The sequence below is a fragment of the Periplaneta americana genome, chromosome 14, assembly GCF_040183065.1.
Source record: "Periplaneta americana isolate PAMFEO1 chromosome 14, P.americana_PAMFEO1_priV1, whole genome shotgun sequence".
In the NCBI taxonomy this organism is placed as follows: Eukaryota; Metazoa; Arthropoda; class Insecta; order Blattodea; family Blattidae; genus Periplaneta; species Periplaneta americana.
In genome coordinates, this window is record NC_091130.1 from 88551509 (window position 1) to 88571517 (window position 20009).

General features: G+C 36.0%; 1 protein-coding gene across 6 annotated transcripts in view; it reads left to right on the forward strand.

Moving 5' to 3' along the window:
* The window catches only part of faf (ubiquitin carboxyl-terminal hydrolase-like faf), a 607647-nt gene that overhangs the window by 241281 nt on the left and 346357 nt on the right, over positions 1-20009 (forward strand). For all 6 annotated transcript variants that reach the window (XM_069845718.1, XM_069845714.1, XM_069845717.1 and 3 more), the window contains one exon: positions 342-468. In XM_069845718.1, the coding sequence (XP_069701819.1) occupies positions 342-468 (127 nt within the window). The remainder of the gene's footprint in view (positions 1-341; positions 469-20009) is intronic.

The window sequence follows — 20009 nt, forward strand, 5'->3', positions numbered from 1 at the left end:
GTGACTTATGGAATAAGTTTCACATTATTGCTCCATAAGCCTCACATTATTGCACTAGGTCATGTCATGCAACTTGGAAGATATGTATGCTAGCATTAAGTATTACTGGTAAATATATATATTTTTCATTTTATAGTTTACTTACATTAACAAATTAATTTACATGTAATTCATTGGAGAATATTTTCATATGACTACTTCTGGAAGCATAGTGTTTCTTAAAAAAGTGATATTATTTTTTAGAGGTTGACATTGAATTTATCACACTAGTTTGTACCAATTTCAATAGTAGTAATGTGAACCATGTATGAAATAATAGTGTTTAATAACTTGGCTTTCAGTCTGTAAGGAAGCATTGGAAGTTCTAACAGTGGCTTTGGTGCTGAATCCTAAGACATTAGAGAGCCTAACTAAAGACAAAATGTGGCACACATTTATCATTGACCTCCTCCTCCTCTGCAAAAACAGGTAATATATAACACTTTGAAGTAAGTTTGTTACAATAATGAATTGCCAGTTTGAAGTCAAGAAAAAGCAATGATTGTCTCAAATAATGAACTGCTTTTATATATTATATTGAAACATTTATTTATACTGCATGACATATTCAAATAAAATATCTGAGTACTTAGTAAATAAATCAAGCTTCATGATTGTTGTAGTTCAAAATTTAATAAAAGTTTAAAAATTAAGATAATGATGTAGGTCATGTGATTTATAAATACCGTTCTACAAAAATTAAGATAAGAAATCCCATAACATAAAGTTCAACCAGGAATACCTAAAACAATACATAAATGCATATGAAGGTATATTACCTGTGTAACTATTTTAACACAGTGTAGTTTGTAAAATGTTTTAATTTTTAAACTTTTATCGTATTTTAAATATGGTAATTAAGTGTTATAAAATGAATCAAAAACAAATACAATAGTTGTATTGTCATACTGATTGGTGTGTAATGTAGAACACTTAACAATGAAATTATTCCCTGCCTTGCACTCTTATATGTTTTATACAAATTTGATCTATGCAAGTTTATCATAGCAGTTATTTTTGAACCCCCAAATCTTTCTCACAAGTTACTTTTCCTTACTTGAAAGTCACTATGTATTAAGATCAGTACAGTACATTATTTTTCCTTGCTTGTATATAATTGATATTGTTTTATATTACTTCACTCACATTAAGAGGAGATTATGTTGCAATTAAACACAGGATACAGGATGGAAAGCATACTGGTAATGTCATTCAAAATGTTGGCCCAAAAATCAAATAAATCATTTATTATTAATGGAGAAAACTTCGCTCTGGCACTGGGGATCGAATCCAGGACTTTTGGCTTACACAGTGTCAGTGAATTTTTCTCCAGTAATAATAAATAATAAACATAACAGAGAATTCTGTTGGCTTAAGAAATTAATAATGTCACCTGGGTAATTCCATGCAAAACAGTATGACGAAAAACATATCTCCAAATTTGTTAAAAATTGTACATTCAACTCTTTATGTTCTATATATTAATCATGTACAAAATTATGTTTGCGACAGCTACCGTTTAAATGTAATGGGCAGTTAAAATATTTTATTTGAGCGCACAGCTCTATTTAAATGTATTTTCTGACCATAAGAATAATTACAAACATTTTTTAAAAGATATCGTCAGATAGCTTACAAAATAGTTTATTAAGATACTATAATTCAGTACAGCTCTGAAAATTGTGGTTAAAGAAATTAAAAAATATATTAAAAAAAACGCCATTACTTAAAATCGAATATGTTGTTGTTTTCTAATGCCAGGCGTTTGACAATAAAGTCATTTGACCTCTTGCACTCCAATATTTTTCAAAGATATTATCATGGTCAGCCACTGAAGCACAGATTTTGAGGTGTTCCGAATCCATTTCTTGGTTTGAGTTGCACAATGGGCAGTTAGGGCACTGATATATTCCAATTCTATGCAAGTGCTTGGTCAAACAATCATGGCCTGTTGCCAATCTAAATGCAGCTACAGATGATTTGCGTGGTAAATCGGGAATTAACTGTGGATTATGATGCAAAGAGTTCCATTTTTTCCCTTGGGATTGTGTTATCAAATTTTGTTTGTTGCAGTCTAAGTATGTAGATTTAATAAATCTTTTCACAGATAATATGTAGATTTAGTAACAGGTCTGTAAGTAGCAGTGCTGCCCTTCTTTGCTAATGCATCCGCATTCTCGTTTCCCATGATTCCACAATGGGATGGTATCCATTGGAATATAATTCTTTTATTGAGTGATATTAAATGAGAGAGCATTTTAGTTATTTCTGCTGTTTGAGATGAAGGTGTGTGTTTAGAGACTATTGATAGAATAGCTGCTTTGGAGTCTGACAATAGAACAGCATTCTTAAATTTATTGATATGGCATAGAAGATACCTGAGACTTTCACTTATTGCAACAATTTCTCCATCAAAACTTGTTGTTCCATATCCTTTTTCTCTGGAGATCAAGGATCATCTGTGTATAAATGAAGCCAGTTTTGTGGAGGGTACCTAATATTAATTGTCTCTAAAGACAATTGTTTCATTATTTCAGTGTTTACTTCTGATTTCAGTATTTCTTCTGTTAAATTTAGATCATATTCTATATTTAATAGAGTTAAAGGGTTTGGTTTAATTTGTAAGTTTTCTTTTAAATCCGGGATATTGATTTTCTGTTTTAATTCTTGAACCATGGATATGAAACTTTTTTGAGTTTTCAATCTACAGAGAGGACTGTATGAATGCCAATTGTTTCCTGGTAATCTGATAAGTTTTTCATATTGAATCAGTGATTTTTCTTCTATTGTCATTTTGATGCTGTTAATATTAGTGAGGAATCTCATAGAATCTATTGGAGTTGTTTTGATTCCAGCAGTAATGAGTCTGAGAGCTTGGTTTTGAACATGTTCTATTTCGTTCATGAAAGGTAAAGTAATTGAAATTTCTCCGCAGTATGTCAGTACTGGCTGTATAAACATTTTGTATGTAGTGTTCAAAGTATTCCTAGAGCATCCCCATTTCTTTCCTGCTAGTCTTTTTAGAAGAGAGACTCTTTTACGAGCTTTTTCAGAAATGTATTTCAAATGGTTGCTCCATGTTAACTTACTATCGAAAATAACTGCAAGATATTTGGATTCATAAGTCCTAGGAAGGTGTTGGCATGGTATTGGATATTGAATTCTCTTTCTTTTTTACCAAGTGAAAATATTTGGTAGTTACTTTTGCTTAAATTGAGTGTCATCAAATTTGATGCATTCCATTCATGTAGTTGAGTTAGAGCTTTAAGAGCAGAATTTTGAATTTTGTCTCTATGTCTGTAAGATCTGGAAGCCCTCAAAACTATATCATCTGCAAATAGTGCTGTTTTCTTGTTTGATTCCTCTAATAGGGAGGGTAAGTCATTTATATAAATATTGAATAAAGTTGTGCTGAGGACAGCGCCCTGAGGTAGACCTCGATATGTCTCCCTGTAACTAGAAAGTGAGTTATTGAATTTAGTGGCAATGAATCTTTGACTAAGGAATTCTGATATCCATCTGAACATATTGCTGGCGATAGCTAATTTCTGGAGTTTTAGTAATAATTTATTTCTCCAAACAGAGTCATATGCTAACTGAAAGTCAATAAATATTGCCAAGGTATCTTTTTTCTCGTTAAAACTATCTTTTATTTCTTGGCCGAGGCAGTAGGACTTGCTCATTGGTAGAGTGTAGTTGTCGAAGGCCGGCTTGTCTTGGTGATAAAAGATTTTGGGTTTCTAAATACCAAGTTAATCTGTTGGAGATCATGGACTCCTTGGTTTTTGCTATCATGCTTAATGGTGCTATTGGTCGATAACTATTAACATCATGAGCAGGTTTCCCTTTTTTGTGAATTGGTACAATGATTGCTTTTTTTCCAAGCCGCAGGAATTGAGGTGTTCCATGATAAATTGAAAATGGATAAAAGTACAGACTTGGCTTTTTCCCTCAGATGTTTAAAAAATTCGGAATGAATGTTTGTCGGGGCCAGGAGATTTCTTGGTTTTTAAATTTTGTATAGCTATAGTTAATTCTTTGGAAGTAAAATTTTGATGTAATGTTTCAGGTTTTGTACTGGTAATATTGTTTTTATTATTTTTATGTAATTCTCTTTTGATAAATTTGTCAGTTTTTTTGATATTGGGATGTAATCTGTGAGAGTTTGAGTAGTGTTTATTAAATGCGTTTGCTATATCTCTACTATTTGTTAGCGTTTTATTATTATGAATAATAGGTTGGCTAGTATTTTCCTGTGTATTGGAAATATTCTTCAGAAATTTATATATTTTAGCGCTATCTGTTCTGTAATTAATATTTTCAATAAATTTATTGAAACTGTTATTTTTTGCTGTTATGATTGCTTTTTTAAGAATGGCAGTCTTCTTCCTCCAATCTTGAGTATCTTCTGGTGTTTTGCTATGTTCTGCTTGGTTCTCGCTTTATCTCTATCTTGGAGATTTACTGGCATGTAAAAGAACTCCTGCGGAACAAAATTCCGGCAACGCTGATATAATCTCTGCAGTTGCGAGCGTCGTTAAATAAAACATAATAAGCTCTATCTTGTTTCAATAAATTCAGATTATCTGTCCAGAATGGGGTGTATTTTTTGGTTTGCCTTGTGGAATGTGCTTTTTTGCAATTTTAAGAATAGATTCACAGAAATATTTGTTCAATCTATCTGAGTTTGTATTTTCCATTAGTGGTGTGTTGAGCTTGAGGTGTTCATCTAGACTGACTGGCAAAAAAAATCGATCACTTGAAAAAAATACTAAAAGTCAAGTTTAAATGTAAATTATGAAGTGATCTCAGAAATAACATAACTGTTATCGTACTAAATTTAAAAATTACACTTTTATGAACTTTTGGCATGTAAATTCATGCCTTTCACACCAATTAATTTTCGGTTTATCGCCTAAGAACGAAAGAGTGTGTTTCTGTGCTGAACATGTGAGGTAGATCATCATAAACAATTGAAGAGGTTTTATTGCTTTATTGCTTCCTTTCCTTTCTGAAAATCAATAACAACTGTCGAAAGTGGTTTGTTTGCCATTTCGTCAGTAAGTTTAGTTCAGACAATGCCTCTGTCACCCCAAGACATTGCCAGAGCTGTCGCTCACATTGATGACGGACACAGCCTCCGTTACATAGCTGCTACCATAGGCGCACCATACACCACAGTGCAAGAGGCTGTGAAATGATTCCGGGAAACACAGAGTTACTCCAGAAGACCTGGGTCTGGCAGAAAAAGGAAGACTTCAGCCCAGGATGACCGATTTCTCGTCAGCCAGGTTCTAAGAAACTGCCATACCACAGCAGTTGAAGCTCGGAATCGGGGTGTTAATGTGAGCGAGAGGACTGTTCGACGACGCCTTGGAGAACAAAATTTTCAATCACGACGACCTGCTACGGGACCAGATCTGACCAGAGAGCACTGAGCCGACCGCCTTCAGTTCGCCCGTCAGCATGCCCAATGGACTGTGGAGCAGTGTGCTGTTCTCTGATGAGTCCAGGTTCTCCCTGAAATCCCCAGATGGTAGAGAAAGAGTCTGGAGACGATCTGGAGAGCGGTATGCAGAGTGCACAATGTCTGCAAGGACGCCATTCGGTGGAGGTTCCGTGATGGTGTGGGGCGGCATTTCCATGGAGGCCCGAACGGAATTGGTGATTGTCGAGAATGGTAGTCTCAATGCTCACCGCTACATCGAGATTCTCGTCGATCACATCGTGCCCTTTGCTCCATTTATTGGAGATGATTTCATATTCATGCATGACAATGCTCGTCCACATGCAGCGCGCTGCGTATCACAGTATCTTGATGCACTGGAGATTGTTCATCTCAACTGGCCAGCTCGGAGTCCCGACCTAAACCCTACAGAACATCTCTGGAATAGGTTGGGTAGACGTATCCGAGATCGTAATCCTGTTCTGGAGATCTTAGGTGATTTGTGGGCAGCACTCCAAGAGGAATGGGACAATATCGACCAGAGAGACATCATAACCTTAATCGAAACCATGCCTGAGAGAATGGCGGCTGTAATTAGGGCCAGAGGGGGACACGCCGGATACTGAGTGTTTGTTTCAGTTATTGTTAGTGTGAATTTAAGTTTTGTGCATCAACGTCATTTTCAGTGAAGTTTAGTGGACAAATATTCAGCTGAAAGTTAAGTAAACAATTTTACAAAATTGCAACAAAAGTCTAGATTTATGAACATACAACGATCATTGACTCAAAATGGGTGTGAAAAGTGTGAATTTACGTGTCACAAGTTTATAAAAGTGTAATCTTTAGATTGAGTACGATTACAGTTATGTTATTTCTGGAATTACTTCATAATTTACATTTAAACTTACTTTTAGTATTTTTTTCAAGTGATCGGTTTTTTTTGCCGGTCAGTGTAGTTCTGTAGTAAATAGTTTCCAATTCGCTTTCTTAAAGTTCCATGTTGTTTTGTTATTGTAGGGTTCATTTCTTCGGTTTTGGTGGAGACGGATAGAAGCAATGATGACTCTATGGCCAGATCAGGGTCTTCTTTTTTTCTTAGTTTCGTGATGGATATCTGATGTTACTAGGAATAAGTCTGGATTTGTACCAGAACCAGAATAATGTGTGAAAGTAGGGGGATCTTCTTTTCTGTAGACAAGTTCTGCGGTTATAGTATTTAGGAGGTCAATGATCATTTTTCCAGGTTAGTTTACGTTATTGTAGCCGCAAAGTTGGGAGTGGGCATTAAAGTCACCAATTACAATAGTTTTAGGTTGTATATCAAACAAAGTTAGATCAAGGGCATTATTAGGTGGGTTATAGGCACTGTAGATTTTGAAATGTTGTTGATTTTTCCATTTCTTATAAGTTCTAATTTGTTTTGATTATCCATTTCTTTTATGATTTGAAAATTTGAAATTAATTTCTTTGATATACCTGCGAGAATTCCACTACTGATCTGTCTACCTTTGGGGAACAGTTTCATACTAAAACCTTTAAAATCAAAATATTTTAATTGGTCAACAGTAAGGTTTGCTTCTTGAATAAGGAAGATATCTACATTATTATCTGAGATTTTATTGGCTAGTTCAGTCTTCTTAGCTGATGTTATACCACCAGCATTCCATTGTAGGAAGTTTAGTTGATTCTGTACCATTAAAGTAGTCCCTGCCCGGAGATCCGATTGGGGGACTATTTTATCTCCTGATAATTTTACCTTAATGGTACTCATTTCATATTGGAGTGGTTAAATGGCAAGTTGTAGCCGATTTAAGTGAACACCATATTTTAACGTTTTGGTGGCTACTTCATTCACACACAACCCCCAGAATGTCTGGAGGACCACACCTCCTGTTGGTCGACGGGTCCATTGGACCTAGCTGGGAGATCTCGTTGATCACCAGCTTCCCATCCTTAAGCCACTGGAGGACGATTTTAGTGCCATAGCAGGTCAGCACTAGGAACAGAAAAGTAGAAAGAGGAGGAAGGAAAGGGAAATGAACCCCTAGGCCTCGAATACTCTAATGCCATCGGGGTCGGAGAAAGTAAGAGTTCAGTCAGAGGACTGGATAGGAAAGGGTAAAGAGGGAATTAGATATTGAAAAGAGGAAAATTATACCAAATTCAGTCATTAACTCATCAAGCTGATCAGTGCTAATTGATGAGTAGCCCCTATCTTTAGTTCAGCTTGTAAAATGATGCTTACTAACAGCTGCACCACGGGAAGGTAGGAATGGGACATTGGGTATTTGTCCAGGTTGGTTCCTTAAAGCCTTCAATGGGAAGGATTAATGGCTCTCCCCCCTGTATCCGACAGATACCCTTTTGCAGCGAAAAATCGAATATTTCAATTCACATAAAAAAAGTAAATGACAATTTACTGACCTTTTTCATTAGGCTGTCAAATTTTCATAATGCGATCTTCAAAATATAAGGAAATTATAAATTAAAACAACTTGCTGTGTAAAGGGTGAACTATGTCGCTGCGCCATGTGCCATCACTGCTGCTGGTCACTGCGAGAAGCGTTTCTGCGTTGACGACCGGTGTGCGTCACACATCTGATTTCAACTAGTTTCGGTACTTCTGATGAATGAGAATAGAGTTTTATTGCTAACTTTCCATTAACCGGAACCACACAGTGAACACTTCTTGTTCCGGGAACAGTCTTGAGGCCGGCAAATCTTTGAGGATTTAGATTTTGTAACTACTTCATGTTTTTCAATGGATGTGAATGACACAATAATTCCCTATATATTGCATTTTGACCAATCATACATTCCTTTAGGAGTTGAAATTAGAGTTCCTGGCTTTTCAGCGAGTCGCTTGATTGTACCCCTTACACTGTCACTGGGCCCTTTATCGTGACTAGTTCCAAAGAAATGCCACTCCGCAGGTATTTGAAAATCATGTTCATGAATGAGTAGATTAACGGAGTTTTTTCGTTCTTGTATTCGCTAGCTGTGCCATCACTGAAATCATATATTTTAGATATTTCGGTATGTTTTTGTTTCAGATGTCTTATCATTTTCCTTCAAAAATATGAACTGTTGCACTATCGTGAACTAAGCATTCCGAAATTACTGAAAAACAAAGGTTCTCTAAATTACCACCAACTGAATTTCTGTAATAAACTGAGGATGGGTGTATTGTTGCTTGAGAAGTACTTCAGCGATGACCTTTGTAGCATCCTGAATAATGAAACTGTAATTCTCTGAAAAATCACCAATGATAATGAACTCGCCGGGCTTTATTTCATTTTTCAGCTACTTTAAATAATTTCCTTGGGACTTTGCAATGAAGTTGTGTACAGTATCTTGAATTTTTTAAGCCAACCAATGAAGTTATTAAAAAAATTTACACAATCACTTTTCACTAAAATCATATTGGCCCTGTCAGTTGTTGTCCATTCCTTGTACTAAATTTCTACTAAATTTCTCTGTAACAATGATGTCAATATTTCTGATAGATTTCTTGTAGGTACATTTGTAGTTCCTTACGTTCAGGAGCATATGCTTCTTCAATCGTTGAATTCCCGCCTCTGTTTGTAAACATTCTTTTTCGCTTGTTGATTTGTCGACCTTACTTTCAGTCCCAGCAACTTCACTAATTATTTCAATTTGTGAAATCTTATGGCAAAAGCATTCTCAAATAGCTTCACCTACCACTAAATGCAGGACCTTTTTACACATGCTGCTTGTCACTTTTCTTTTACAGACTTATGACGAATGTTTTTAAAGTCCGAAAGTGTTGCAACACCACAGATGACTTCAACTTTTCGTCTTTAATTTAGGCATATTGAACACTTACAACTTACAATGACAGAACAGGTCAAAATCACCATCTATACTGAAGGGAAAAAGTTGCGCTGAATATAACAGGAAAGAAACAAACTCTCACGTGAAATCTATTAGTGTACAGTTGAGCGGATGTCGCAACATCTGGCATTTGTCATACCGATCACTAAGCACGTGAAAGGGTGTCTGGTATGAGCGCGTGACGTAATACATGCACACAACTTTGATCCTTAATGGCAACATTTGCAATTCTGGTTTACTTAATATTTCCCAAAGTATTAGAGATCCCATCATAAAATTTTTGTTATAGATTAAGAAATTGTTTATCTCACCGTAAAAAATAGAGCATGGTAAAAAAAAAAATTCGATTTGAAAATATTAACATTTCTTTATTTTACTGTAAGTTTTAATACATGCTCGAAGTAAAAATCCATAATAACTCAGAAGTAAGTTTAAATATATAGAGTCATCATTGTATTGGCACAATTTTTACGTTCATAGAATGAAGCATGTTATTTTAATAATATTTCTAACAATAGTCCACATATCAACTCCCCGAATATTTCACCGTTCATTATCTTTTAACCATTGGTGAGATGAAGTTCATATTAGGCCATTTAACTATTATTATGACATTCATTTACCAGAATATTGAAAAAATCCAGGATTTGACGTTACTAATTAAAAAATTTTGTATGGAATGACCCACCTTATAGATTCAAATGTGCAACAGTACATAACTGTTGACAACAAGCCTCCCAACTCAGTATATGTCCAAAGATTAATAGCCCATAAGGGAAAACCAAGGAGATAAGTTCGATCCAGTGCTGTGGATGAAACCCTGGCATAGCTCAGTGGTAGAGCTTTCAGTATGTGGAGGTGAAGGTCCTCGATTTGATCCCCAGTGCTGGAGTAAATTTTTCTTACTTACAAATGGCTTTTAACGAACCCGCATCCACACCTGTGGAGTAACGGTCAGCGTGTCTGGCCGCGAAACCAGGTGGCCCGGGTTCGAATCCTGGTCGGAACAAGTTATCTGGTTGAGGTTTTTTCCAGGGTTTTCCCTCAATCCAATACGAGCAAATGCTGGGTAACTTTCGGTTCTGGACCCCGGACTCATTTCACCGGCATTATCACCTTCATTTTATTCAGACGCTAAATAACCTAGATGTTGATACTGCATCGTAAAATAACCCAATTTAACGAACCCGCGGGTTCATTGCCACCCTCTCATAAGCCCGCCATCGGTCCCTATCCTGTGCAAGTTTAATCCAGTCTCTAGCATCATATCTCACCTCCTTCAAATCCATTTTAATATTATCCTCCCATCTATATCTGGCCTCCCCAAAGGTCTTTTTCCCTCCGGCTTCCCAATTAACACTCTATATGCATTTCTGGATTCGCCCATATGTGCTACATTCCCTGCCCATCTCAAACGTCTGGATTTAATGTTCCTAATTATGTCAGGTGCGTGCAATTCTGCATTGTGTAACTATCTCCATTCTCCTGCAACTTCATCCCTCTTAGCCCCAAATATTTTCCTAAGAACCTTATTCTCAAACACCCTTAACCTATGTTCCTCTCTGAAAGTGAGAGTCCAAGTTTCACAACCATACAGAACAACCGGTAATATAACTGTTTTATAAATTCTAACTTTCAGATTTTTTGACAGCAGACAAGATGACAAAAGCTTCTCAACCGAATAATAACACGCATTTCCCATATTTATTCTGCATTTAATTTCCTCCCAAGTGCTATTTATATTTTTTACTGTTGCTCCAAGATATTTGAATTTTTCCACCTATTGGAAGTATAAATCTCCAATTTTTATATTTCCATTTTGTACAATATTCTGGTCACAAGACATAATCATGTACTTCATCTTTTCGGGGATTACTTCCAAACCTATCGCTTTACTTGCTTCAAGTAAAATTTCCGTGTTTTCCCTAATCGTTTGTGGATTTTCTCCTAACATACTCACGTCATCTGCATAGACAAGAAGTTGATGTAACCCGTTCAATTCCAAACCCTCTCTGTTATCCTGAACTTTCCTAATGATATATTCCAGAGCAAAGTTAAAAAGTAAAGGTGATGGACAGTGCATCTCCTTCCTTTAGTCCACGTGAATTGAAAAAGCATCAGACAGAAGCTGGCCTATACGGACTCTGTTCAAAGTTTCATTGAGACACATTTTAATAAATTGAACTGTTTCTTGGGAATACCAAATTCAATAAGAATGTTATATAAAACTTCTCTCGTAACCAAATCATGTGCCTTTTTGAAATCTATGAATAACTGATGTACTGTACCCTTATACTCCCATTTTTTCTCCAATATCTGTCGAATACAAAAAATCTGATCAATAGTAGATTTATTGCGCCTAAAACTAAACTGATGATCCCCAATAATTTCATTTACATATGAAGTTAATCTTCTCAAAAGAATATTGGACAAAATTTTGTACTACATCAACAAGTGATATTCCTGGAAATTACTACAGTTAGTCTTGTCCCCCTTCTTAAAGATAGGTACAATTATGGACTTCTTCCATTGTTTTGGTACAATTTCCTGTTCCCAAATAGCATCTGCAAGCTTACAAATTTCCATGTTGAATCTTTCGTACACTACTTTTAACACTTTAATATAAATAATTGATTAAATGGCGATCTTACTCGTGTTAATTATGTAAGCATGTGTGGCTTACAGCTGTTTCGGTGTTACTTGACACCTCCCCCTTCTTAAAAATAGGTACAGTTATGGACTCCTTCCATTGTTTTGGTACAATTTCCTGTTCCCAAGTAGCAACTACAAGCTTACAAATTTCCATGTTGAATCTTTCGTACACTACTTTCAACACTTGAATATAAATAATTGATTAACCCTTGAGAACTTGCGCACGGTCTTTTCGACCGGGTGTGATAAACGTTTAGCTTCTGCTTCAAGGTCACATGAGTTCTGCTGCTCACCCCTTCAGTACCTTTCATTCGACTCTTCCAGAATAAGATGTGATTGTTGTCATGCACTTTGCTATTGGTCAATTTGATTTGAAACTGTTGTTATACAGACCTGGTCATTTCAACCGTGTGCGAGTCATTATGCAACTTCGTATTGTTTCACTTGGTGTATAAGTATAATGTAGTTTTTTCTTGTATTTATAACTTTTGACATATATGTACGTTTTTGTCAGTGTAATACTTTATTTTCACTACTGATCCCCGTACATTGCCGTGTAGAAATATGGATGAAGAGGGAGAAAGGATAAGGAACCTTATTGATAGTGTAGAAAAGGAAATGGCCCGGGAAGAAGAAACAAGAAGGGAAACTGATGCATTCAGAAGACATTTGTTCCGTGAAGAAGAAATTATCAGACCAATTGATAGCATTGAATCGGACGTTGAAGAAGAAGAAGATGTGGTTGAAGAAATCTATCATAACACAGACTCTGCTCAATCAGCAGATGAGGAAGTAGACCTTGTTCCAAGTCCAATTTATACAGGGAAAGATGGAGTAACAACATGGGAAATGCACTGTCCACCACGTAACAGATGTGTTGGCGAACGTAATATAGTAAGGTTTATACCTGGTGTAAAACAGGTAGCAAGGAGCGCATCGACTCTATTCCAGTGTTGGAAGTTATTTTTTACTGACACTATCATTGATGAAATTGTTAGACATACAAATGAAAAAATTAAAAAGTGCGTCCAAATTACAGCCGCCCAAGAGATGCACACAATACAACGAGAACTGAAATGGAAGCTTTTATAGGACTTCTTTATATGGCTGGAGTTTTGAGAGCATCTCATCTGAACCTGTTCGACCTTTGGTCTGCTGATGGGACAGGTGTTCCTTATTTCAGAACTTGTATGAACCGGATACGATTCAAGTTCCTGGTGACAGTTTTAAGATTTGGTGATTCAAATACTCGACAAGAGCGCAGAAGTCTTGATAAGCTTGCTCCTATTCGATCTCTCTTTGAGCAAATTGTTCAGAAATGCTCCGAGAATTTTACTGTTAGCGAATACGTCACTATCGACGAGATGTTGGGAATCTTTTAGGGGATGGTGCAGTTTCAAACAATTCATAAAAACAAAACCGGCAAGATATGGAATAAAGGTATTCTCTCTGGCATGTGCAAAAACCTTTTATACACTGAATATGGAAGTCTATGCTGGTAAGCAGCCTGAAGGGCCCTACCAAGTTGATAACTCTGCTAAATGTGTTGTGAACAGGATGGTGCAGCCAATCAGTGGATCCAGGAGAAACGTCACCACTGACAACTGGTTCACTTCAGTGCCGCTTGCTGATGAACTTCTAACAACTCACAAGTTAACATTAGCTGGAACGCTGAGAAAAAATAAGAGGGAGGTGCCCCCTTTATTTTTGCAAAGTCGTTCAATGGAAAATAGCAGTGTTTTCGGGTTCACCAAGGACAAGACCCTTCTGTCCTACTGTCCGAAAAAGAAGGTGGTGTTGCTGTTATCCACCATGTATCATACCGATGAAATTGATCCAGACTCTGAAGAATCTAGAAAACCTTACATGTTGATGTTTTATAATTCAACGAAAGGAGGGGTGGACATGGTGGACGAGTACAAGGCTAGGTATTCAGTTGCAATAACCAGTAACCGCTGGCCTCTAACTCTGTTCTTTACACTACTGAACATAGCAGGTATCAATAGTTTTTTTATACTGAAACACAATATTCGCCAATTTGACATGTTTCGAAGAAAATTCCTACAAACACTCAGCAAGGAGTTGTCTAGAAATTATCTACTTGAAAGACTGCAACTAGAAAATCTGCCGCGTCAACTGAAGAGAAACATCAGAGAAATTACTGGAACTGCCGAAGAAAGAAATCCACCTCCATCTGGAGAAGATGAGGGTCCAGGAAAGTGCCATCTCTGCGATTGGAAGAAAAATCGTAAGTCTAAGACGAGGTGTAATGTATGCCGCCACTTCATCTGCAAAAAACATACACAGTCAACTTGCGCTTTTTGTGCTAATCCTGAAGAAAGTGCCGATGGTGATAGTGATGAAGATATGTAAAACGTGTGAGGTCATGTGACTAAGTGAGTTCATCTTCTAATATTATTTTCTTCCGTGTTTGTTGAATTTAGGCCTATTTCACACCGATAATGACTATAATGAATAGGACAAGTGGAAATAGTCATATTTTTGTGTTACTCCTATACCAGGTCATGAGGTTGATGAAAATATTTAACATACCGGTATAATGTGATTTATATATTTTTCACAGTATAGAGAACACTCAAGGTTACTTGGATATTGGCATGTTCATCTTCTTTTTAATACATAATAACAGTGATGTTAAATAAAATACAGTTAAATAATGTTTTTGTAACTTTTGTGTTAACAGATACTAGCAAAAAATATAGATTCCGCTTCATTTGCACGCACGGTTGAATCGACTGTGCGCGAGCCATGACGTAAAGTTTACAGGCGCGAGCTCTCTAGGATTAAATGGCGATCTTACTCGTGTTAATTATGTAAGCATGTGTGGCTTACAGCTGTTTCGGTGTTACTTGACACCATCCTCAGAGCCTACTAGATCTCGGCACACCCACACAACAGGCAGCAAAGTTGAGATAGCGCCGAAATCTAGTAGGCTCTGAGGATGGTGTCAAGTAACACCGAAACAGCTGTATCCCACACATGGTTACATAATTAACACGAGTAATATCGCCATTTAATCAATTATTTAAAAATTTCGCTAGATAATGCACTTCCTCCCACGTGTATTAATTCTGCTGAAATTTGATCGCTACCTGGAGACTTGTACTTTTTCAGATTTTCTATCCCAATTTCGACTTCAGAAAGTATGGGTTCAGGTATAAATGGCTCAGTAGTTTATATTTTAATTTCGTCCTGATCATTTCTATTTGGTCTATGTACATTTAGTAGTTGCCCAAAATAGTTTTTCCATCGTTCAGGATTGAATGACAGTCTGCAAGCAAGTCACCATTCTTATCCTTGATCACTTTTAGCCTTGCCTGATATCCGTTCTTAAATTCCTTTATACCCTTACATAAATCTCGAATGTTTTTATTCTTACTATTTGCTTCACATTTTGATAGATAAACGGAGACATACTAGTATAGCAGATATTCGAATGTTCAGGGGAGCAGATTGTAATTCTGACCATTATTTGGTAAGAGAAAAGACTATCAATAGCCAAGCAAGTAGAGCAACAAGTTAATATAAATAGATTTTATTCTTAGTTATTAAAAATAATAAACGTAAGAGAGAATTCTGTTGGCTAAAAAAATTAATGATATCATCATATAGATTCAATTCTGTTAGCTCCTGGCTGCCCAGGTCACTTAATATAAGAGTGTGTTTCTGTATATAATGAAAATTCACTGCTGTGGAGTAACTGTTAGCACATCTGTCCGTGAAATGAGTAGGGTAATTGTTGGGACAAGTTACCTGATTGAGGTTTTTTCCTGGATTTTCTCTCAACCAATAGAAGCAAAATTGCTGGCTAAGTTTGGGTGTTGGACCTTGGACTCATTTCGCAATCATTAATTCACATAATATACGTTATCATCATCATCATCATCCATACCATAGCCCGGGTTAAGTTTATGGACAGTCGTTCAGCTTCAAGTATCATTCACGGAACAGGAGTGTTAAGCACAATAAATGATTACTGTGTCTTAACATTTTAGAGTACTTTTTAAAGTGAGGTATTAATTTGGGGTCATTACTGTTTTTACTTTGAATATATAGGATCCTCTTAGTTTTACATTGGATGTTTATGTCTTGTGTAATCCATTTGTTTTTAGATGTTTGAGAATTTTTGTAGTTTATAGGAAAATTGGATTGTAAGATATTGGATTGGTGCATAAGATCGTAGTGTTTTTCATTGCTATGGTAGCTGTGTCACTATAGTACTATTAAATGAATGAAAGTACAGAAAAACGGTACGAACTTATATACCAATCCAATATTTAAGAATTTATTATGAACCACATTAAATTTACTATTCATTTCATCATTATCGTATACTGATTCTCAGGTTTCATTCTTTAGCTTACAAGTAAACATTCTCATAAGGGCAAATAAAGAAGTAATTTTTTTTTCTTCCACTATGTTAACAATGTCAAAATAAGTGCTTATACAAATTTTGGTCACTTAAGGGAAGAGGATGGTATTTTTTTGGTGAAAAATGAGTAAATTTAAAAAAAACAATTTTTTTCCTTAAAATACTCTGTGATATGTGTAGAATACATTGTATAATATTTCGTGGGTATTTGTGCCCTTATCAGTTGTTGAGACGCCATTTTTAAACTTCCTGCGCTCTGGATTTTTAAATCACACCGCCCTCTTGTTTGTTGTTTCCGGAACTTCATTTTTTTTTCAAAACCGAATTTTTCTTTAAAATACTCTGTGATGTGTGTGGAATGCATTGTATAACATTGTGTGGGTATCTGTGCCCTTATTGGATGTTGAGACGCCATTTTTCAAGTTCCTGCGCTCTGGATTATTAAATCACACCCCCTTTGATTGCTGTTTCTGGAACTTTACTTTTTTCGCTACATAGCCAGACAAAAATCGATATAATTTTTTAACTATTAAAGATATATGAATGAAATTTAGAATACACATTCTCTAGACTACTAGGAAACTTTTCTCTGTAACGGAATTTCCCTAATTGATTTCATTTAAAAAATAAGTCTCTCTGTTTGCAAGAAAGAAAATAAAGAAAATGTTATTAAATTTTAATTGTTTATTTTACAAATGTAGGAACTAATATCAAATTTCTGTTACAGACAGTTTGTAGAGCGTGCTTTTACAAATAAATTGTGACATAGTGTTTGAATTTAACTTTAAAAATGGCTTAGATATATCGAGTTTAGTAAAATCCTGCATTGGGTACATTTTTTTTTTCAAATCTGGCTCCCAAATAATTTATTCAAAATATTTATATTTTGTTGAGTTGCTATAGCCATGAGCTCTCTACATACAAAAAATTAATATTTTACACCAAATAAGAAAAAAGTTTTAAAAATTACTATCCTCTCCCCTTAAGTGCAATTATTACGAATTCTACTAGAAAGTAAATTTCCCTGAGGCTCTTTACAGAAAGAAAACACAATTTCACGAAAGATTTATTGGAACAGATACAGCGATTGTTGAGCTAATCTTCAACATATTCCCCACCGGAAATAAGACATTAATTGTCATACTGTCATACTGTGAGATCAACAGATAGGTGCAGGCGGATGTCACACATTGGTTCCAATCCCAGGCTGCAGACTTCTATTATACAGGGATACAAAAGCTGATAACACGGTATGGAGAAGTCTAAATTCTGGTGAAGGATATGTTGAAAATTAGCTCAACAATTGCTGTATCTGTTCGAATAAATCTTTTCATGTAATTGTTTTTTTTTTCCTGTAAATTGCTCCAGGGAAACTTATCTTCTGTACAACTCTCGTAATAAGCTCTCGAGTGCCCAACATTTGTATAAGCACTTGTTTTGACATTATTAATATGGAGGAAGATAAGGAGAAGAATTCGATATGGTGTTGTGGATGGAGCTCCAATGTAGCTCAGTGGGGAGCATTCATTGCTTAGAGATGAAGGTCCTAGGTTTGATTTCCAGAACTGGAGCGAATTTTTCTCTTAATAATAAATAATAAACATAACAGAGAATTCTGTTGGTTTAAAAAAATTTAATAATATCATATAAAAATTTGTTATGCCCAGTATATGGTCTGCTCTAAATTTCTCTTGTGCAACGAATTCCTTTGCCAGGAAACACTCCACAGCTTAAATAGTAGTTGTATTGTCCACATATAACTGTCACTGTAGATATAATTATCATTGTAACCAGGAACTCTGCAATGAAAGTTGCAAGCTGTGCATACATCTAGGACTAGTGTTCTCGAAACTTTTTATCGCCCTTGTATGAAATGTATTACAAAATAATGTGCTAGCTGCTGAACTCTCCCACAGCATTAAGTAGTACAATTGTTGACTGATATTGCCACCCTATGGATGGAATGTCTTAACAAAGCTAGTAAGTAATACTTGTGCAGAAGACATAGGGTATGGCCAGATGAGCTACATTTGTCGCAGGTGTTCTGTGACAGATCTAGCTGGAATTATAGATTGTGTTGGGTTAAATGCAAGTGACCACATGAAGCAGTAAATGTAGCTTGTTAGGCACATTCCAAGGTCGTGTCGCAACTCGAATGCATCTGGGTCCATTTCTTCTGTGACAAATATTGCTACTGGGTAGCCAGACATATCTTACTATTACTGCTGCTGAGTGGCTACACGTTGCTACAAATATAGCCGGGATGTGAATTTGGTGTGTCAGTATGGTTGTTATTTTGTTTACTTATTGTACCCAGGTCATAATTTCTTGTAAACTGGACGTATTTGATTTTTCTGCCTTTAGTTTTCTTCGCATAATGTTGCATCCAAACACGGCACGATCTGGTATTTTTTTTAGTCTTTTAATCACACGTAGGAAGACGTGTATCAACTTTTTTATATACGTTTCGTAATTTTACAACAACAATAATAATAATAATAATAATAATAATAATAATAATAATAATAATAATAATAATAGCAGCAACCAGTGATCAGGGATAAAGCCATTAATAAAGTGGTACTCGAGTGTCTCTTTATTGAACGAAAAAATGCCACGTTATTTTTAGGTTATTTTACAATGCTTTATCAACATCTTAGGTTATTTAGCATCTGAATGAGATGAAGGTGATACTGCCGGTGAAATGAGTCCAGAGTCCAACACCGAAAGTTACCCAGCATTTGCTCATATTGGATTGAGGGAAAACCCCAGAAAAAACCTCAACCAGGTAACTTGTCCCGACCAGGAATCGAACCCGGGCCACCTGGTTTCGCGGCTAGACACGCTAACCGTTACTCCACAGGTGTGGATTCAGGTTATTTAAATATGCTATAAGGTTATTATACAAAACATCACCTCTGACTAGATTACCTGCACATAATAATAATAATTTATTAGGGAAAATGAATTGTAGAAACAACTAATACTACTACTAATAATAAAATAATAATACTTACTTACTTACTGGCTTTTAAGGAACTCGGAGGTTCATTGCCGCCCTCACATAAGCCCGCCATTGGTCCCTATCCTTAGCAAGATTAATCCATAGTCTATCATCATATCCCACCTCCCTCAAATCCATTTTAATATTATATTCCCATCTACGTCTCGGCCTCCCTAAAGGTCTTTTTCCCTCCGGCCTCCCAACTAACACTCTATATGCATTTCTGGATTCGCCCATATGTGCTACATGCCCTGCCCATCTCAAACGTCTGGATTTAATGTTCTTAATTATGTCAGGTGAAGAATACAATGCGTGCAGTTCTGTGTTGTGTAACTTCCTCCATTCTCCTGTAACTTCATCCCTCTTAACCCCAAATATTTTCCTAAGCACCTTATTCTCAAACACCCTTAACCTATGTTCCTCTCTCAAAGTGAGAGTCCAAGTTTCACAACCATACAGAACAACCGGTAATATAACTGTTTTATAAATTCTAACTTTCAGATTTTTCGACAGCAGACTGGATGATAAAAGTTTCTCAACCGAATAATAACAGGCATTTCCCATACTTATTCTGTGTTTAATTTCCTCCCGAGTATCATTTATATTTGTTACTGTTGCTC